The 19,980-nt window shown below is 31.2% G+C and overlaps 1 protein-coding gene across 1 annotated transcript in view; it reads right to left on the minus strand.

Annotated features, from left to right (window-relative positions):
• Positions 1 to 747: 747 nt before the first annotated feature.
• Smp_145140 (putative wnt-5) overlaps positions 748 to 19,980 on the minus strand; it is a gene marked incomplete at its 3' end in the record, with an annotated part of 56,672 nt that continues 37,439 nt past the window's right edge. Inside the window, exons 3-5 of the mRNA XM_018797072.1 lie at positions 10,199 to 10,491; positions 9,539 to 9,679; positions 748 to 1,068 (exon numbers count right to left, since the gene is read on the minus strand). Of these exons, the coding sequence (XP_018652150.1) occupies positions 748 to 1,068; positions 9,539 to 9,679; positions 10,199 to 10,491 (755 nt within the window). The remainder of the gene's footprint in view (positions 1,069 to 9,538; positions 9,680 to 10,198; positions 10,492 to 19,980) is intronic.

Consider the following 19,980-nt stretch of genomic DNA (forward strand, 5'->3'; position numbering starts at 1 on the left):
CGTGTGTAACTTATTACATATGTGAAAAAAAATTGTATATAAATAAAATGTAAAATGAAATGAATAGACACTAGAAACAGAGAGATAGAGAGAAGAAAGGAAAATTAAAAAAAAGAATAACCACAGAGAGAAGAAATGCAAATTATGATTATTTTTTTGATTTCAAAAATATCATGTCATAAATTATATTCATTATGTATATCTACAAGTTGTGTATATTGTTGTATTGAAATTTTTAAAAGTGATTAATGATGAATGAGAATGAATAGATTGTTAACAGTCAACCCCATATATGTTTAGTTGTCTTTGTTGTTGTTGTTGTTGGTGGTGGTGGTGTTGTTGTTGTTGCTATGATGATGTAACTATTGAATGAATGCCAAAAATGAATTTCATGCTTTACTTGAATTCACTTAAATAAACATTGAACAATACAATAAACTTTAATAGGTTAGTTTCAAAAAAAAAACCAAGCTGACATATTTAAAAAATATGATTGAATGATAATATTATAATAATTATGTTTATATAATGTATGTTTCATTTGAAATAACTTTGATTTCTATGATCCATTATTGAATTGATGACAGATTATTAATTGTAAGTAGGATGAACACTTTCTTTTTTGCCAACAAAAAACGGTAGAAATGATGAGGTAGAAATGCGTAGGAAAACAATGTATAAATTTAAATAAGAATTCATTGACTATTCTTTGAATAAAATGAAATTATATTCAGTTTTTAAATTCATTCAATTACATACATGATATTCTTCTGTTTTCACACATGTCTGACATTCAACACGACAACACCAATTGAATTGGCAATGACATTTTTCGCGTACTTCACGTAATTGTGTTTGTGAACCACGATTACAACAAAGTGTAGCACAACTTGCTTGATCTGTATTATTTGGTAAACATTCACGACCTCTTGTACTTGAAGTTTGAGTATTTGAATCATAATCACAATAGTTTGATGATTCGTCTAAATATGTGATATGATCTGGTGTGATACGACTTAATTGTCTACTAGCTCGACGTAGTCTTGTTCCACGTCTGTTGAATTTAACCTAAAATTATTTTGACAAAAATAGTTAATTTATAATATATATATATGAGTTATGTGTTTCTGTCATCTAGATATTTCAACAAGTTATCTGTTTTTGTTTGTTTGAACACATTATTATGTCCGTTAATTGAATAACCTATTCAAGTACGTCTATGAAAAGTTTACAACTTTTCACTGTACAAGTTACAAAAAAGTACAATCAGCGGCTTTGTGGTGGCTGACAGTATGAACTGAACTGAATGTACATTATTCAGATGTCAATTCCTGAACTTCTAACATCTAACTGGTCATCACTCAATATTTATCGTCACGTTGGGTCAAAAAATTAGAAAAAGAATCTTGTTGAATTATTTTGCGCTGAGAATTCTATATTGTACCGAAAATAGAATATTGAATAAAGCCATTATTACTACTAATAATAATTATTTAACCAGCAGGGATCATTTCGGATGATTTTTTTTGTAGTTTATATTTCAATGCAACTATTGTTCTACAATATTTTTTTTTACCATAAACGTTTGAATTTTGCTCACTTATCGAAATAAAAGATCTTGATTAGGCATAATCAATTGTAATACTTTAGTATTTATTGATCAAGATCTTTTGAACATGGAGTGTAGTCGGCGATCCAATAAAATGAACAAGGCAAGTACCATGTTCTCTAGTAGTTTCTGTCGATTTCTAGATATGATTCTGTTCAACTAAAATTTTAAATTTAGGGATTCTTACTTATTTTCACAGAAATTACTTCCAAAATTGTCTTTTTATTGATAAAACTCACAAATTTTTCAACACACTGAAAATTTACTTTTTCTTGATCTCGTACTCATAATGTTAAGTAAATAATCGGTACCATAATTGCCAATATAATAACTGACATCAATGAACGATTTTTGATTGGAAGGTAGTATGTTCACAGATGCATACTCATCAATGATAGTCAAGAAATCTTAGTAATTTACCGCCCATTATACACTTACCTTGAGTAATTGTAATGAAATCCAAAGAAGTTTTAAGTTTGATACATGACAATACAATGAACCAGATCTATTGGGGAATCTAAGTGACCAACTTGTTAATCGAACCTCTTACAAGAATAAATATCATTTTAAACTACAGTAGTAGAGTTGATTAGTTTTATGGTTATTATGACAAAAGAAGGATAACTTATATGTTTCTTATATATACAGGAATTGAACAAACCATTCAATGTTCTTGAGATAAGGAGTAAAATTGATGTTTCTCAAACAATCAGGTCTCATAATTTATAACAAACATTCTTCAGCCAACTCGTCTGAATACATTCCCAATTTCATTATCATTAGCTTTACAATATAACAAACATATGATCATAAATGATAGTCTGTTAGTAATATTCCTTATTTTTATTTGTCTCAATTCTAGCTATCGCCTTACACATTTTTCTACTACACCAATACATACATAAACATAGTCAATTACAAACTATGAAATTATTTATGTCTGCATGTACATTGTTGTTATTACTTATCATTTACTATTTAACTCCTTTTGTCTAAGATTCAAAATGAATGGAATACATGACAAATAGTATGCGGTAGTAAGAGTAATAAGCATAGACGTTGTTAAAAAGAAATCCTAATCATGGTATGATTATTCTAATAATGATGATACTTTGGCTTTAATAATAATAATATTATTATTATTACTATTGATGAACATGATGATAATAGCGAAAACGGCGACTACAAGTACAAATAAGACAATGAATACATTTCAGATTGTTATTCTTTATGTATGTATTTTCACCATAATAATGAACAGTTGGTTGACGAAAATATGTACATAAAAAAAACTAGTTGGTATTTTTCTCCCTATCTTTACTAATCATGTCAAATCTTATTTGTATATCATATCTCTTTACCACTTACTTTCCTCCATTTCATCTTCCTCCTCCTCCTCCTCCACCCCATCATTATCATCTTTGTATTAGATAATGACAAGAATAACCATGTTAAATGTCTTTATTCGACATATTAGTTTAGCGATTATTTTAAGAAGCAAGTAAAAAAACAAACAAAATAGATGGTTTACTGCTGAACATGGTCTCAGTGATACGAATACAGGTTGAAACAAATATATATGTGTATATACGTTTTGTAGTTGTCTTGCTGTCTTTGTCTTATAACATTCTAACTTCCACTACAAATCTCCTATTTGATTTTGTCGACGGTGCATGACAAAATATAGAAAAAAGCATCAAGGTATGTAACTGGAAGGAGAAAAAGATATAACCATATTCTCTACAGAATAGTTGATGAGAAAGAAGATAAATAAGCAATCAAGCAAGCAAACTGAAAAAAAGTAATATATGAAATTTCACGAACAAAAAGAAATGTATGCAAGAATGAGAATTAGTGTGATATAATGTGAATAGAAGAGACTAGAATCATAAAAAAAGTGAAAGGAAGTTATTCAAAGATCTTTATTTAAGTAATGTAGTAGTAAAAATGAAAAAAAAAAGAAGAAACGTGTTACTGATCTTTACATTTACAAAGTAAGGAATTTAGGGAGATAATTTACTTTTACTGTTCAGTATGAAATGAAATGAACTGTACATTAAAATTCCGTAATGATAGATAAGATACTAAATGACTTTAATTTATATGGTTAGTATTGCTTTAGTGTTACCCTTGTTCGACGTGTAAAAGGATCAGTACTATTACAAGTACAACTATTTTTACATCGATCCGATAAAAATATATGACATCAGCCTTTTTTGATGTATTCACATTGTATACAGATATAAATGCGTAAGTATGATTGAAATCAAAGAATGTTTTTTTGGGGGGAAGCGTAGGGGATGGTTTTTAAAATATTTGGACTTCTCATTATTTTATTCAATATCGAGACCATTCGACGTTGCTTTTCTTCCTTTTTCTGTTTTATTCTTTGTAAATCATATTTTCTATATTCCTTTATTGTATTTTACCTTCTTTAATTGTTTTTACAATGTTCAATTGTAAAATAATTGAAGCAAAAAACCTGTTTAGCTGTTATTAAATGATATACTTTCAAGGTAATCGTTCTTTCACTTGGTATTATTTGTTTGAATCGTGCCCATTGCATAAGCAAGTGGTTAACAGGAATCAGTAGCTGATTAGATAACGCGATGGCATTTGAAGCGAAAGGAACTGGGTTTGAGTCCCAGAGTGAACAACAACTCTGAGATGCAGGTATACTCAACTGATGAGTCCCAAATAGGACGAAATGCGCGTCCTGGATTCCACTATCAGCCACTATTCATCTTTGCTTATAATGATCGTTTTTTGTTATAAATTTCTGAAAAATCCTATTACCAAATCTCGGGGTCATGAATAAATCAGTTAGTATTGTTTTCTACCATGAATATTTCAGTCGTTAAGTGGCCTATTATATTCTGTCACTTTATTCTTTGTTTTATTTTTATAGTTGATATTATGGTTATTTCCGGTAGAGTTATTTAAGAGTTCATCATTAAGTTACTTCTATTCTGATTTATTTCACTGATAATTACACGCTCCCACTCTATAACGTATACTTGCACACATAATTTCAAGTCAGGTTTGCATATCATTATATCACAACTACTCATCTGTTTTACTGAATGCAAGTATAAATTTGACGTGCCATTTTTGTCTATTTAAGAAAAATATCATAGGTTGATATCAGCAATTGAAATAACTGTGAAACAGTCAAACCATTTTGTCTTAGTTTAAAACGTTCAACTAATGTTCATGAACTCAGACGGGATCGAACAAAACGCCTTCAGAATATACACTTCATTACTACTTATAGAAGTTTTAACTGCTTTATCAATCGTATCAGTATTCATGTTTAGTAAAAAAAAGTCAGTGAGTTAATTATACTCAACGTAGAACCTAGCACATGTGTACTTTGATTCAACTTGTCATACCCGATTAGAACAACAAAATGAAATTATCAAAAATTTAGGAACTTCACACAGAAAAACATCAAAATTTTTATTAAGATCATTATTTTATATTCATTTTGCTCTTTTTGAATTAAGAATTTAAAATGCAATGAATTCATGCTTATTAGCCTAGATAGATAACACTTAACATACAACCTAGGTTAGATGTAAGATATATATATATATATATATATATATATATATATATATATGGGATTGGATATGTACTACCTTGGAGTCTGGACAAACTACTGTTTAATTCATTTCAATAGTTCATCAACTTTATTCATTCCAAATAGATTCCTTTAATAAGCTTGAAAACTATACACTTAATCAGTTCTTTGTTTGTTTTTTTATTATTGCAGTTTCTCTATAGATTAATTAGTCATCATTATTCAAGTAAATAATCTTAAAACTAGTTCATTGGTCATCAAATATTTCACAATTAGATTTACCTTTGATATGAATGTGTGAATTAAAATATATAATAATATAAAGTATTTCACCTTAGTGATAATTGTGTTACACATAAATATTGATTGATATATGTATAGAGAAAACTGTAGTCTATTTTGAGGTCAATAAAATATATAATATACCGCTAAATTCATACTCTTAAGTAATTTGTTTTCAGTATGGAGGTTTGTGAAGATTGTAGTAATTTTAATAGTTGAATTCGTGAGTCGAATAAAACTAGACTATCATTGAAAACCTGAAATCACCAGACGACCGTTTCGTACTGATATGGGACTACTCAGCAATGTGCATCTACGATCTCGCTTGCGGGACTCGGACTTAGACATACACGAGACCGAAGGTCCCAAATTCGAGTCCCGTGTACGGTATAGAGGGTGCACGCTGCTGAGGAGTACCATGCTAGGATGAAACGCCATCACGTGCTTCCAGGTTTTCAGTGGTAATCTAGCTTCAATCGACTCACAAGTTCAACTATTTTATTTCCAATGAGAACAGCACACTCATTACGTACAACCCTCCAGACTATTTCGATAAGACTGATGATTTAACTGACGATGGCAATTCGGAGCTGTAGACCACAGAATAAGGGGCTATAGAAAGCAAAGTCACTGGGAAATATGCATAGAAGCAACCAGAAGTAAGGTAATTGAAAATTATTTCATAGAAATATTTCGTCAAGTATGTTGAACGATGGTTTAAGTTGATATTTGTGTACCGGTTTATATTCTATTTAGTATAATAATTATATTCCTGATGTTAAGATGTTCAAATTCAAATCTAAACTTACAAATGCAACACTAGACTAATCAAAATACACAGTGATGAAGAAAAGTGATAATTGGTTGAAATACACTAATAGCTGTACTATTCTCATTAATAAAATGATTTTCCCAACAACGATGAATATATATCATTTCTGTATTGGTTACTTAAATCTTCCCACTGATTCTTAAGACTACAATTGATCAGTCTCTTATTGATAAATGTACATCCTGTGAGGATTGCCTGGATATCACCTTGAATCACAAGCATTATGAGCGATGAATTAAACTTCACTCAGACGCATAAGCTAGTTGCTATCTAGGCCCAGTAGCTAAGCGGACAACGCAATGGCGTTAGGGATGAACAGTACTAAGTTCAAGTCCGGGAACGAATATCAGGTGTATCCATCTGACGAGTCCCAAATAGGAAGAATCGTGCGTCCTGGAGTCCATCGTCATCTCCGCTGATAAATATTCCAGAAAATTTTGTTTTCACCAATATACATTTTAGCGTTTCGTTTAAGTCTCTCATTTTTGTTTTACTTATCGACTACTCACTCATCTACAAATATATTCAAACAACATCCATTGTAAATTGAAACGAATTCAATCATTACAACTTAAGATAAAAAATTATGAATTAATTAAAACGTGAAAACAAAACAAAACTGAAATATCATTAGAATTTACAAAAATGGAATATTCTAGTATCCAACATATGTTATTTATTTTGGTTAAATGTAGTAACCAAATCTACAAAACATGCTTCTTGGTTAATAAAAATACAAAAAAAAATTATTAATATTTATCACACATAGTAGTAGAATAAGAAACATGGCGTCATGTAGACATTGGTAATTCGCTAATAATATAAAAGATGACATATTTGTATGTTTGCGAGGTTTAAAGGGTAAAAAGGAAAAACAGTGGAAAATGATTCGCTTGTACTACTTATTCTATTGCTTAATATATTGTGACAGAAATATGTGTAAATTTGTGAATAGGAAGTTATTATTCATTATATGTAAATTATTATTTACTACATATTAAACAAACAAAGAACCAATGTTCTATGCTTTCAAGACTTCTAAGACAACTTTATTCAGTATTGGTTTTTAGGTACATACGGTTGGAGGGTACCAAATTGGGATTAGTCAAGTTTCCGGGCACCCCTTGTGCAATCGTGGATGCCTTCAGATACTATCAAATCATTATCAAAAGTATTCAACTTGATAAGAAAGTTATAATATTTATTAACTAACCCACAGTGAATGTGTTGGGTGATCAGAGGCGATCAATAGATAACTCTAGACTCGTCAGAAAGGCGTATCTTCACTCTTAAGGGAGATAATGTTTCCAGGTGGATCAGTTCTCGTGTCACTCAGCTTTGTGGTTTGAGATGTTACCACTGAGCTACTTTGGCTTCGATGGATATCTAGAAGGACTGATATATTTTCAAGTGATTGGTCACTTAATAATGACTTATATCTCGTTTATATAGTCCCTCAATGCTGACTGAGTTGTATAGATCAATAAAATATTACTGAGGATAAGAGTAAATAAAGCATTAAAGTGCCTAAGAAACTATATTGATTCAGGATCATGCTAATTAGTGTCAGTGTACGTTAGTTAAATGAATACCATTGATTGACATAATCATTTGGATGTAGCTCATATATATCACTAGGTAATGCCTAATTTTCCGCTTATAACCTACAAGTTTAATGTCGAGTTTTTGACCGGGTAACGTTTGTGAATAATATCACACTTCAATACTGAATTATCTTCTTTTCAGAAATTACAGTGAAATTTTAATGTTTCTTTTTATTGGTACTAGTAGAATTATAAATATTTTGGTACGTTCATGTGTAGAGTCCATTTAACCAGTCATTCATAAATGGAGTTCATATGAGAAAATTTACGTCCACACTAGTAACTAGATTAGAACGGAAATGTCCGGAGTTATAGTGAGTAGCTGAGACCAGTGTAGTTCAAAAGTTTCAGACATGAAGAAGGTATCTACCGAAAACAATGGAAAATGGTCACATAATATCGCAGATTGAGTGAAATTAGACTCACACACTGTCGGATCTCAACCCAGTGGTCTGAATGTTAGAAGGTAGCATGGGTGACTGAAGTTCTTGGGCTCAGTTGCAGAATCGTGGAGGCGCACTGTTGGAGGGTATCATATCAGGATCAAACCGTCAGGATTTCAACTGTTATTCAACTTAGATCACTTAGTGAAATTAATAAAAAAACATTTTTATCTACCGTTTACATAATAAAGATGCAAATATTTCAGGTTCGTATTGGTAAGGTACTCTGTACTCGATATTTGGTTAGTAGATAGTTAGATCTAGGATAGAACAGACTGGTAATCAAAAATGTAGTGTTTCCAAATTAATCTGAAATCGTGTGTGGATATATATATATATATATATATATATATATATACATTCACTAAGGTTAAGTACTGTTTTTCCAACGATTTAAATTTCATTTCTTAGCATTACAATCAGAAACATTATGCGTGATTAATGAAAGTCTGATACTTTAGAGATTTACTTTCTAGATTGACGATACAATAGTTGGGAAAATCGTTCTCCAATACTTACAAAGTAGTTTGAGTCTACCGGCTTCAAAGTCCCAAAAGAACAAGAAAATGTTAGCCTCGATCCTCGAAAATGTTACAACTATTCAAGAATGGAATTCAACTGAGAAACTAGTGATTATACTAATCGTTTGTAATAATGTTGTGTTTATACGTTAATTGGCTTTACGTATGAAATATAAGGGTTTTCAAAAAATGAATTACTGTATCAGGGAGTTGTAAAGAAAGATAATGTGGGGCCATTTATATAAGTTTTTATACTTAGTCAACCTCAATTAAATAGTAAAAAACCATTTTATAACCTTACAGAATCGGTTATGTTATCCCTATTGTGCATAAAATTTTGTATTCTGGTTAGCTAATAAAGAGAATAAGGCCGTGTATTGTTTCTAAATTTGCTCAAATTTGGAAAGCACAGTGTAGCTACACTTTGAAAATTAATTCCTATTTGATTTATTTTCGTCAATACACTAAATACAGTTGGGCAGTGGGTAAACACTTTCATCTTAACTGCCACTTATTATACTCAGTTGCTGGCGATAAAACAAATTCAATATGTTAGGTTTAGCACAAGTTAATAAACTTTCTGAATGCATCTTACTAAATCCATTATTAACTAGTGATTCGTAATAAATGGAGAATTACTGTTAAGATTAGGAATTTCGCTTACCTTAATCGCTTCATCATAACCTTGACGAAGATATCGACCAATACGAGTGAATGGAGATAATTGTGTCCAACATGTTCTTAAACTGCATGATCCAGAAACACCATGACATTTACACGCTACAGAAGCTAATTTGTAGACAGCCTAGAAGAAAAATAAATATATATATAAATAGTCTGTAATAACCAAACAAGATAAGTTGGTATTTTTGAGGTTTTTGAAGAATCTGATATCTGAAATCTCGAGAAAAGTAATCCGAACTTGACAGTTCGTAGCAGTCTATATCAGACTTCACTGTTAGGCTGTTTGAATTGAAGGTTAGAGATTACATTGTTGAGCAGAGTTTCAGACTAATTTTCAGATTCAAAAACATCGAATTAACTGTCAACACTATGGTGTATTGCATCGAAACTGAAAAATAACCTATTTAGTTTGAAACTAATCCCTTCGTGTTGAGATTGTTTTCACATCCACACGATTTGTTGTATACACGCTTACGAATTTGATTTATCCGGTGACGATGAATGCTTATCTAAGTTTGTAATTCCTAATTACTGAGAAACTTTAAGTGGTATTTAGTCAAATGGATGGTATTCGTAAAATATCTAGAATACACTATATATGTAATCAATGCTAAAGCCATTTAATCAAACAAGAACTTACCAAACGACCTGCTCTATTATTATGTAAATTCATTAACATACGTGCTAATTCATTTGAATGTCTTGGATAACTTTTCTCTTTTTCTCTTACATCAATAAATGCTTTGGCAAATCTATACGCATAAGCAATATTATCACCACAACCACCCCATATCCAATCACGATGTAATTGATCTGGTCTATCAGCTTTACTACATCCACATGAATATAATCGAGCTTCTTTACAACTTCTTGCTAATGCATGTACAACACCAGCTGCAGATATTGCATGCGCAAAACCAGCTTCACGGCTACCTAAAAGAAATTAATATTAACATTTATTTATTTATATAATCAAGCATTTATGGTCTTTTCAAATGATACGATGAGAAGACAGAGACGATCAGAATCATGTGATGTATTTGCTCAATGCATTTCGAACAATCTGATCATATAAATGCTTGTTGAGATGTTATATATGAAAAAATAAAAGGTGAACTAGATAATTTAAAATGTAAGGGGATAGCTTGTGTACATTTTTATTATCTTTGTTTCCCTTTGTTTCTCAAATTTATCAAAGGGACTAACTATTTATGATATGTTTAAAGTTCATTTGAAGAACTCTTAAATTGTTTGATGGATGTACTGAACTTTAAACCTTTGAAGTAAATCCTAGTGATGGATATCTTTAAGTTGAATCAATATTTTATGCGGGATGAATGATAGACTAGAATTATGCATATTTTACCATCCTAAAACACTTGTTTTTTGTGATGAATCTCTTACAAATCAATATGATATTTATCCCATTAAATAAATACATCGTCTTGGCCTACCTGTAATAAATAAGCAGAAAAGTATTTACTTAACTGTGTTAATGACGAGTTACAGATTTTTGGAGATTGATATAGTACTTGAAGGATGTATAACATTAGATATTCCACATTAAACCACTTCATTGTTGATCAATGTTTATAGTGTAGTGAACGAAGACATGGTGGGGATAACCAATTTATTGTTTAATACGAAGTTACAGTGTCTTCGTAAAATATGAATACATCATTTACACACCTTCCATCAGTTGTCTCTTACAAACTACATTGTTCTTTCATTCCTGTTTTCATCTTGATCGCTCTTAGTTTTCTTCTTTTTTCTTTTCGTTTCAGCCTATTCAATTTTCCGTTCTTAGACATTCCATTCCGACTGATGCTACATACTACTTATATCTGTCAACATAAGTAGCATACATTACAAAAGTTTTGATATACAATATTTTGAAATAATTTCCAAAATAATATTGTTCGAAGCTGATAAATTTCATTTTATGCATTACATTTGGGTTTTATTCTATTCTTAACTTTAATTGACATTCATTAATCTTCTATTTTGCAGGGAATTCAATGATTGCTAATTTTTTTTAACTGTATGGATCAATGTTGAGGCAACTTAATTGTTGAACTTATCATGAAGTTACAATTCTTAATTTAACCGATAAATTAGTGATATGAATGATAATCAGAAGGGGTTTTGCGGAGATTTCAGTATTTTCATAGTTGAAAGCATAAATCAATTGAAGCTAGACCACCATCGAAAACCTGGAGGCACTGGACGGCCGTTTCGTCCTATTATGGGTTCGAATCTCGCGAGGCGAGATCGTGGATGGGCACTGCTGAGGAGTACCACAATAGGACTAAACGGCCCTCCAGTGCTTCCAGGTTTCCTTTAGATATGAATAATGTAAAAACTTGAAGTTTACCACAATCATTATCTCATCTATAATAATCTCTATAAATTTATTATTTATTAGAAGAATATATTGGTGATATAATTTTTAACACTAACTATGTTTATTCATAATAATTTTGTGTGAACTATGGAAAAATTGTTTTAAATACTAAATTATTCGTTTAATTAAAACTTTTAAATAAAATTTCTAATATATAAACAAGTAAATTATTGACAGGTCTCTATACCTCCCCTTCTTTCTTCCTCCCTCCCTCTCTCCCTCTCTCTCCCCCTGTATATATATATATATATAAAGTGTACTTTAATATTATGTCATCGAATCAAGAAAAAAAAGATAGATCGTTTTTACGTATAGAGTTTGAAGTGAATATTTTACACCAAGATAAGTAAATTGATATATTTATAGAAAGAAATCAAGAAACAATCAATACCTTGAAAATAGGAATAGAACTAATTAACTGTTAGGCTAAATAGACTAGCATACAAATGATAGAGAATATCTGTAGATCAAAATTTGTATTTTATGAGTGCTATGTTCTCTGGGCTGAATAATTTGGTCATGAAGCTTTCAGTGTCATCCTAGACAACAATGCCAACAAATACTGGTCATATTGAATATAAGAGATTAAAAGCTGGGATGTCAGAGATCAGCTGAAGACGAAAGACAGTGAAATCAAGCATAAGAAGGTTGACCACATATTGATAAACGAAAAAACAACTAAATTACAGGTCGAGAAAACATGTTATTCAGTTGTACTGTATGGTAAACTAAATTAAATTAAAATCATGATCCCTAAGTTACATTTGACAGCCTGGACAGTATCTTCAACGTGTTGCATTTAAGTTTTATATATTTAATTTTTACATTGAATGTTAATCATAGTTCAATTAGTTTACGAATAATGCGACTTAGAAAAATGGAATGGGTTAGTTCTGTAAGATTAGTTATACTACACTTTGTTTCTAAAAGCCTGTGAAAGAAATAACATACTGCGTACGAGATCTTGCATGCTCACTGCTGAAGAGTCTTATACTAAGACAAAACGACTTTCTAGTGCTTCCAGGTTTTCGTTGGTAGTCTAGCTTAGATGGACTTGTGAATTCAATTAATAAAAATAATGTTTATTTGTTTTCTATCATCATAAGTCAATTCCAATTAAATAAATATTTACACAGACGTGTTGAACACTGATCGTTGGGTCTAGACCACCATTAAAAACCTGGGAGCAGTGGATGGTCATTTTGTCCTAGTATGGGAATTCTCAGCAGTGCGCATCTACAACCCAGCTTACGGAACTCGAACCTAGGACCTTTGGTCTCGTAAGCGAACGCTTAACTTCTAGGTCAGTAAACCGGTATCCAACGGTGTTAAAATCCAACTTCAATCGATCCATTATCTCGTGCAACCCATCATCCAACAATGATCGTTGGGTCTATAAATTAAATTGTTGACTTTTTTAACTAATAAATTTTCTGTATTTATTTATTCCTTTATGTAACAATATGTAATATATATTCCTGTTATTGTTGAACTCTTATAATCAGAATGAATAAATTGCTGTTGAGAAATAATGTGGGTATTCTTTTGGTGTATGTTTAGTTCTAGCGCCATATATCTGAATTTTTCAATTTTCCATTGTATTAGGAATCAATGAATCGATTTTCCCTATTTACATGTTATTAAAAATAGTCAAGAGAAAAATAGTTAAACAACTACAAGATACTCACGGTATTTCATCCGTTGTTTATTTAAAACCAATTTTTCATAGAACTAAGTTTCAGTAACTTTTAAGTAACTGACTAACTAGTATAATTATTGACCAAATTCACTAAAAACATTAAAAGTGGGTAATTTTCTGACATGGTGAAGATTTGTAGCTCAGGTGGATGGTTTGGAAGTAGATTTGTAGCTCAGGTGGATGGTTTGGTCATGGAGCTTTCATCGTTCTTCTGGAAGACATCATCAGCACAAACTTCAGATAGAAGCGAAGTGTTTGAATTTCTTCATAAATGACTCACAGCTTGTCCTGCAGACATCAGTGTTGATTGGTTATTGTTGGCCTTTAATCTGTCAATTTCTAGGAGCAAAAATTAAATCAATGGGAGATACAACCAAAATAAAGAAGCTGTGAGCCATATGTACAGAAATTCGAACACTTCACTTCTACCTGATATTTGTGCTGTTGATGTCGTTCAGAAGAACGATAAAAGCTTCACGAACAAACCATCCAGCTTAGGGTAATTTTCTCTTTCTCTTGCCACCTGTTGTATGTAAATAGAAAAACATATGCCTAACTTAGTTCGATTTTCAAATACTAACTGCCGATATTCGAATGTTGATAAGGGAAAATGGAAATGACTAATTTATATAAAAATATCAAAACAATATTCAACCCAAGTGAAAATATTTTAATTCATTATAACTATTCACATAAGTATAGAATTTCGAAAATGTTCGATTCCATGTTACTGTCACTTCTCTTTATTAAACTTAGGGTTTATAATCTATTCATCCATAAAAGTTCAGTCTGTATCCCAATTTCTTTTGATTGATAAACGTAATGTTCTTCGGTGTTTGTCTGTAAGATAGATGAATCGTTATTCAACTGGAAAAAGTATTATTCACATATAAAATTGATTTGATATACAAGAACTTGTTGTAAACAAGAGACGATTAATGAAGAAATATGTACATATAAATGTATATATTTGTGAAGCAATTAATAAGTAACATTTTATAATAGTAGTGTAGTATGGTCTACTTATATCCACATCAGTAGTATATATTAATGGTCAGACATAGAATGTATTTTGGCAGAAGATCGATAAGGAAAGAACTGAAATGAAGCGCAATTGGTAGGAAAATGCATGAACAATGGAATTAGAGAAGATGAACTGATATTTACAGAAGGAATAGTGAAGATTGAGACAGTTGGTTGTTATTTTGCAAATTAACTGTTTGCTGAATGGTTATCAGAATTTAGTGAGATAGTCTGTAATTTGTGTCTAAGTACATTCGATTGTCCCCACCAGTGTTCTTCTTCACTACAGTAGTGATATTTTGGTTTCATAATTAATGACAATGATTAATGTTGTCAACTAACTTCTTAAGAATTAGAAAATACACGTTCGTTTTGTAAAAAATTAAAAGTATGTCATTACTAAAGTAAAACAAACTTTAAAAAAAGGAATCGTTATGATTATAACAACAATAAAAGTGTATTATTAGTTTATTCATTGTTATAGAGATTTATTTACTTCTGAGATAATTTAAATTAATAATTCATATTAATTGGACGGTCACTGAAATCTAAGAAGCACTGAACAACTGTCCAGTCTTGATTTGAGAGTTTCTAAAGGTGTGAATCTGGGATCTTATAAAAAATAATCAGCATCTAAGTATCATATCTTCACTAGTGTTTACAACATTAAATATTATTTTTGTTTTAAACAGAGTTGAAGTGGAAATGAATTTACCCTTCAAACGTATTTTATACATGTTACTTTACGTAAGAACTGTCAGCTATAATTATTAAGGTTTATAAGTTATAGAGCGGGGTTTAATACAATACATTATTGTTTACTTTGGCTATTACAAATTCACAAAAAGAATTACCGACGTTTATTTATAAAAGTGTATTTACAATAGAGTTAAATCATTTGAAAAAAGTATGTCCTCGCTTTTAGTTCTGACAAGATCTACCATGTTATCTTCATAGGAAATAAATTCCTACATACAGACGATGTTAAATTCAAGTTAATCATCTTTGTTTGATAGCGTAAGTGAAATATACCCCAACTAGAAGGTAGATAACTGACTGTACCGTAAAGGAAAGAATTAAATATTTCGATAAAAATCTGTAAAAGAAATAAAAACGACACGCAAGTTCACAATTAAATTGAAGCTTAAGGATACTCCTCCATTGGATTACAAAATCAAAACTGGACTGTTTAGCCGCACAGTACAATCCCTAATCTAAAACATTTCATAAGAGTACCATCTATTATCATTCTTTAGATAACGTTACACACAATAGGAAATAAAGTAATTCCCCCTAAAATCTTATAAATTAACGACTAATTATAATAGTCGAATTCATGAGTCCATCTAAGCTAAATCATCATTAAAACCCTGAGAGCACTGGATGGTCGTTTTGTCCTAGTACGGGACTGCTAAGAAGTGCCCACCTACAACCCAGCTTACAGGACTCGAACCTAGGACCTTTGGTCTCGCGAGCGAATGTTTAACCTCTAGACCAGTGAACCGGTATCCAACGATGTTAATGTTCAACTTCAATCGATCCATTATCTCGTGCAACCCATCATCCATTGTCTGAAGTGGATAACTATCTCCACAGGACACGGATTGGACTCCACTAGTCACAGTTTCTCACTAGAGCTGTAAGAAATACATCTTGAAACTAGTCGTTAGTGAACATATGATGATTATTATCAGAATGGGGATTTGTGGAGATTGTAGCAAACTTAATAACTGAATTCATGAGTGGTCTAGAGGTTAGATGCTCGCACGCGATACCGAAAGTCCAGGGTTCAAGTTCCGTGTCTGGGATCGTGGATGAGCACTACGGAGGAGTAACATGCTAGAAAAAACGGTAGTTTAATGCTTCCAGGTTTTCTGTAATGGTCCAGCTTACATCGACTCATTAATTCAACTATTAAAATTACTATTTTGATAATTTATCCAATTCACTATTGAACTCTGATCTAAATAGATATTCAATATAGTAGTTTCTTCATGGATAAATGTTTGGTATTCCAAAAATTAATAAATTATAAATTTTTCTTATCCCTTTTTCACCTAATAATACAATGGAATGAAAAGAAACAACTAAACAATCAAACTTAAAGAAATACCACCACCCCCTTCCCTACACTCATACACATACACACCTAATATGAATGAATAAACTTGACGAATAATCAAATAGGTAACGTACTGTTTTGAAAATAGTTTATTCTTTCCTTTAACAGAAATGTCAATTTTTTTTTATAACTTGAATAAAAATAGGTCATGTAAATGTCATTAAATGTTTGAACATTTTTTAATAACAAATTTATCCATGTAAATTTTAAGTTTATCTAATCATTCCACAAATAATATTTTTAGTGGCTTTCATGGATTTGAATACATGGGTACAAATGCATGGGTACAAAACTTTAAGGGTCATAATGAATCATTTAAGGGAAGATAAAGGGGGGTATATAAATGATGTAAACTAAACAAAACATACATAGATTTAAAGGAAATAAGCAAAGAAGAAAGAAAACAATGAAATGTCAATTAAGTGTAATTTTTATCAGTTACAAAATTGTTCACAACAGTTTAAACATAGAATACTAAGTAATGGTTCCAAAATGAACATCAACTCTGCGATGCAGCCGACGAATCCCAAGTAGGACGAAACGCTCATCTTGAAATCTACTGTTAGCCACTATCCATCTTTGCCTATTATGGTTTCAATATTCAAGTTTTTAAGGTTGTTATTAAAACAAAAGAAAGACGGAAATTTTCGTGGCACTCAATATTTTAGATAAATGTCAATATTTTATTCTAATAGCTTCGGTCTAAACCTTTTTAATAATCTGGATAAATATTTTCATTAATTTACTACTATGTAATTTCAGTAGTTGAGATCATGAGTCAATCGAAGGTAGATAACCATAGAAAACCTGGAAGCACTAGAAGGCCGCTTCGTCCTATTGTGGGAGTCCTCGTGGATGCGCACTGCTGAGGAGTCTCACAATAAAACGAAACGGCTGTCCACTGCTTCCAGGTTTTCTATGGTGGTCTAGCTTCAATTGACTCAAGCTTTCAACTATGCAAATACTAAATCTCTACAAAAATCCCTTCTGATATACTAGTTGTCTAGTTTTTGATTTATGGCAGACATCTGGTAACCGAAAAGTTGTTGATCTGTTTCTAAATATAATATTTGTTTTCAATGTTACTGTCCAGTTGATGATGAAAATTGATGATTCTGTTTTCAATTTACTAGAAGATAAAACTGTCAATGTAAAATCTTTATTAAAGTTGGATAATAGCTAGCAATTGAATATAGGACACGCGTTCTGTCCTATTTGGACTTATTTATGTCCTAGTGTTGGTGTTCACACTGGAACTCGAACAGTGGCTTTTTCTTCGAAGTAATATCTTACTGATTGTGACGGAATATATCAATTGGAGAGCACATAAATTCAAAGTTTACAAACCATACATATAAATAGACACTTGTAAATTTTGCATCTACTACACAGAACATAGTTATATCTATGAAACGTTTGTGTAAATTATTTTGGCTCATCATGATTTCATGAGTCGCACTTTAAAGTCATGAATGCTGTCAAAATTTATTAGAGCTAGATTTTCATTCTCTTTCGAGTGTAACCAAATGAAATTTAGTATACTTTCAACGAAAGCAATAGTGTAGTGGATGAGGATTTGATGAACATAACCAAATCAATGTATGATACAGAGTGACGCAGTGGTTTAGTAAAATGTGAAAATCATACATTATTAACATCGTTTGCACATGTTATTTGAATTGTTTCTTGCAAACTTCATTGTTCCTTCAATCCTGTTATGTTGATTACTTTCGCTTTTCTTCTCTCACTTTTTCATTTCAGTCTTCTTAATCTTCCGCTCTCAGGCTTTCTACTTCCTATTGGTGATACATACTACTTATACCTGTTGACATAAGTAGTATACACCATAATAGGATAAGTAACGTGATTTTTTGAGAGAATTTTTAAGCTATTTCTTAGTATACTGTTTCAATATAAACAGTTGTTTCATTTCAAAACATTAATATTGATATTTTTTGTTCACTGTGTATCAACCATGTTTAAAAATTCCAGAAAACTAAACGCGGTCAATTTTCATCTCCTTCGTTTACTTTTTACAAAGACCTAACCTGAATAATTCTAACAGATCGATTCATAACATTAAGTACACACTTTTTAAATGATGGAGCCATTTTTAAGTTGACTAAAGGCTATTGCGAATAGTTTTTCACGATTTTCCAGTGATTTTGTTCTTCAAACTGAAAAAGTTCAAGCATTTTTTTACAAGTGAATAAATGTTACTGATGTTTTAATAATGAAACATTCTAAAAACAGTTGAAAATGTAGATGATTTATGGTTGAATAAACATTTAAGGTAAATGAGAATTATATCTATATCTATCTATATCTATCTATCTATATTTATATATATTAAGATGGTGGTTGGAGATGGTCAACAGGAAACCCTGGACCCAGGTTCCATGCTACTTGACACTCGTCAGCAAGGTGCACCTGTACTCTTGAGGGAACTAGTGCTCCCTGACGGATTCGATCCCGTGTCACTCAGCTTCACAGTCACAGACGTTACCACTGGTCTATTCAGGCCGCGACCGAACTCCTGTAGGACTGAGATGTAATCACAATTGATTGATCACTGGGTGGTGATCAATGTCATGCGTGTCAAGTCCATCTTAGTGCTGATCGAATGCTATCGATCATGAAATATTAATTCCACCAGAGAATGTATCATTTCAAGTTACTAGAATCAAAACTTATCACATCCCAGCAAGAAGTATATATTTGGAAACTTGAAACCTTAGACCTTCAGAGCCCATTGAGTAATAGTAAATTAAAAATGTAATGGACAGGATTGCTTGTAAGTAGTATGTTGAGGAACATGGCCTCAAAGTTGTCGAACAGAGTGAAGTGTTTTAGTACAACGAAAACTGTAGGAATAATATATATATACACTTCTGATTGTTATTAATCACAGAAATAATGCTTAAATTAATTGGTCAATAAATTTCAAATGAATATGCATCCATTGAGATGTATCAGTAGATATCTGTTTTTATCTTTCATCCTTCTTCTAAAAACTGTTGAATAGTGAAACATATCCATTATTAGTAATGAACAGATGTGTAAATAATGATCATGAAAGAAAACCAGCATTTCTTTTAAATCTAAACATTCTTTGTTGTTCAACTAACAAATCACTTATTCTAAATCAAATACACATTTCTGAATTGTAACCTG

The sequence above is a fragment of the Schistosoma mansoni genome, chromosome 4 (assembly GCF_000237925.1).
Source record: "Schistosoma mansoni strain Puerto Rico chromosome 4, complete genome".
In the NCBI taxonomy this organism is placed as follows: domain Eukaryota; kingdom Metazoa; phylum Platyhelminthes; class Trematoda; order Strigeidida; family Schistosomatidae; genus Schistosoma; species Schistosoma mansoni.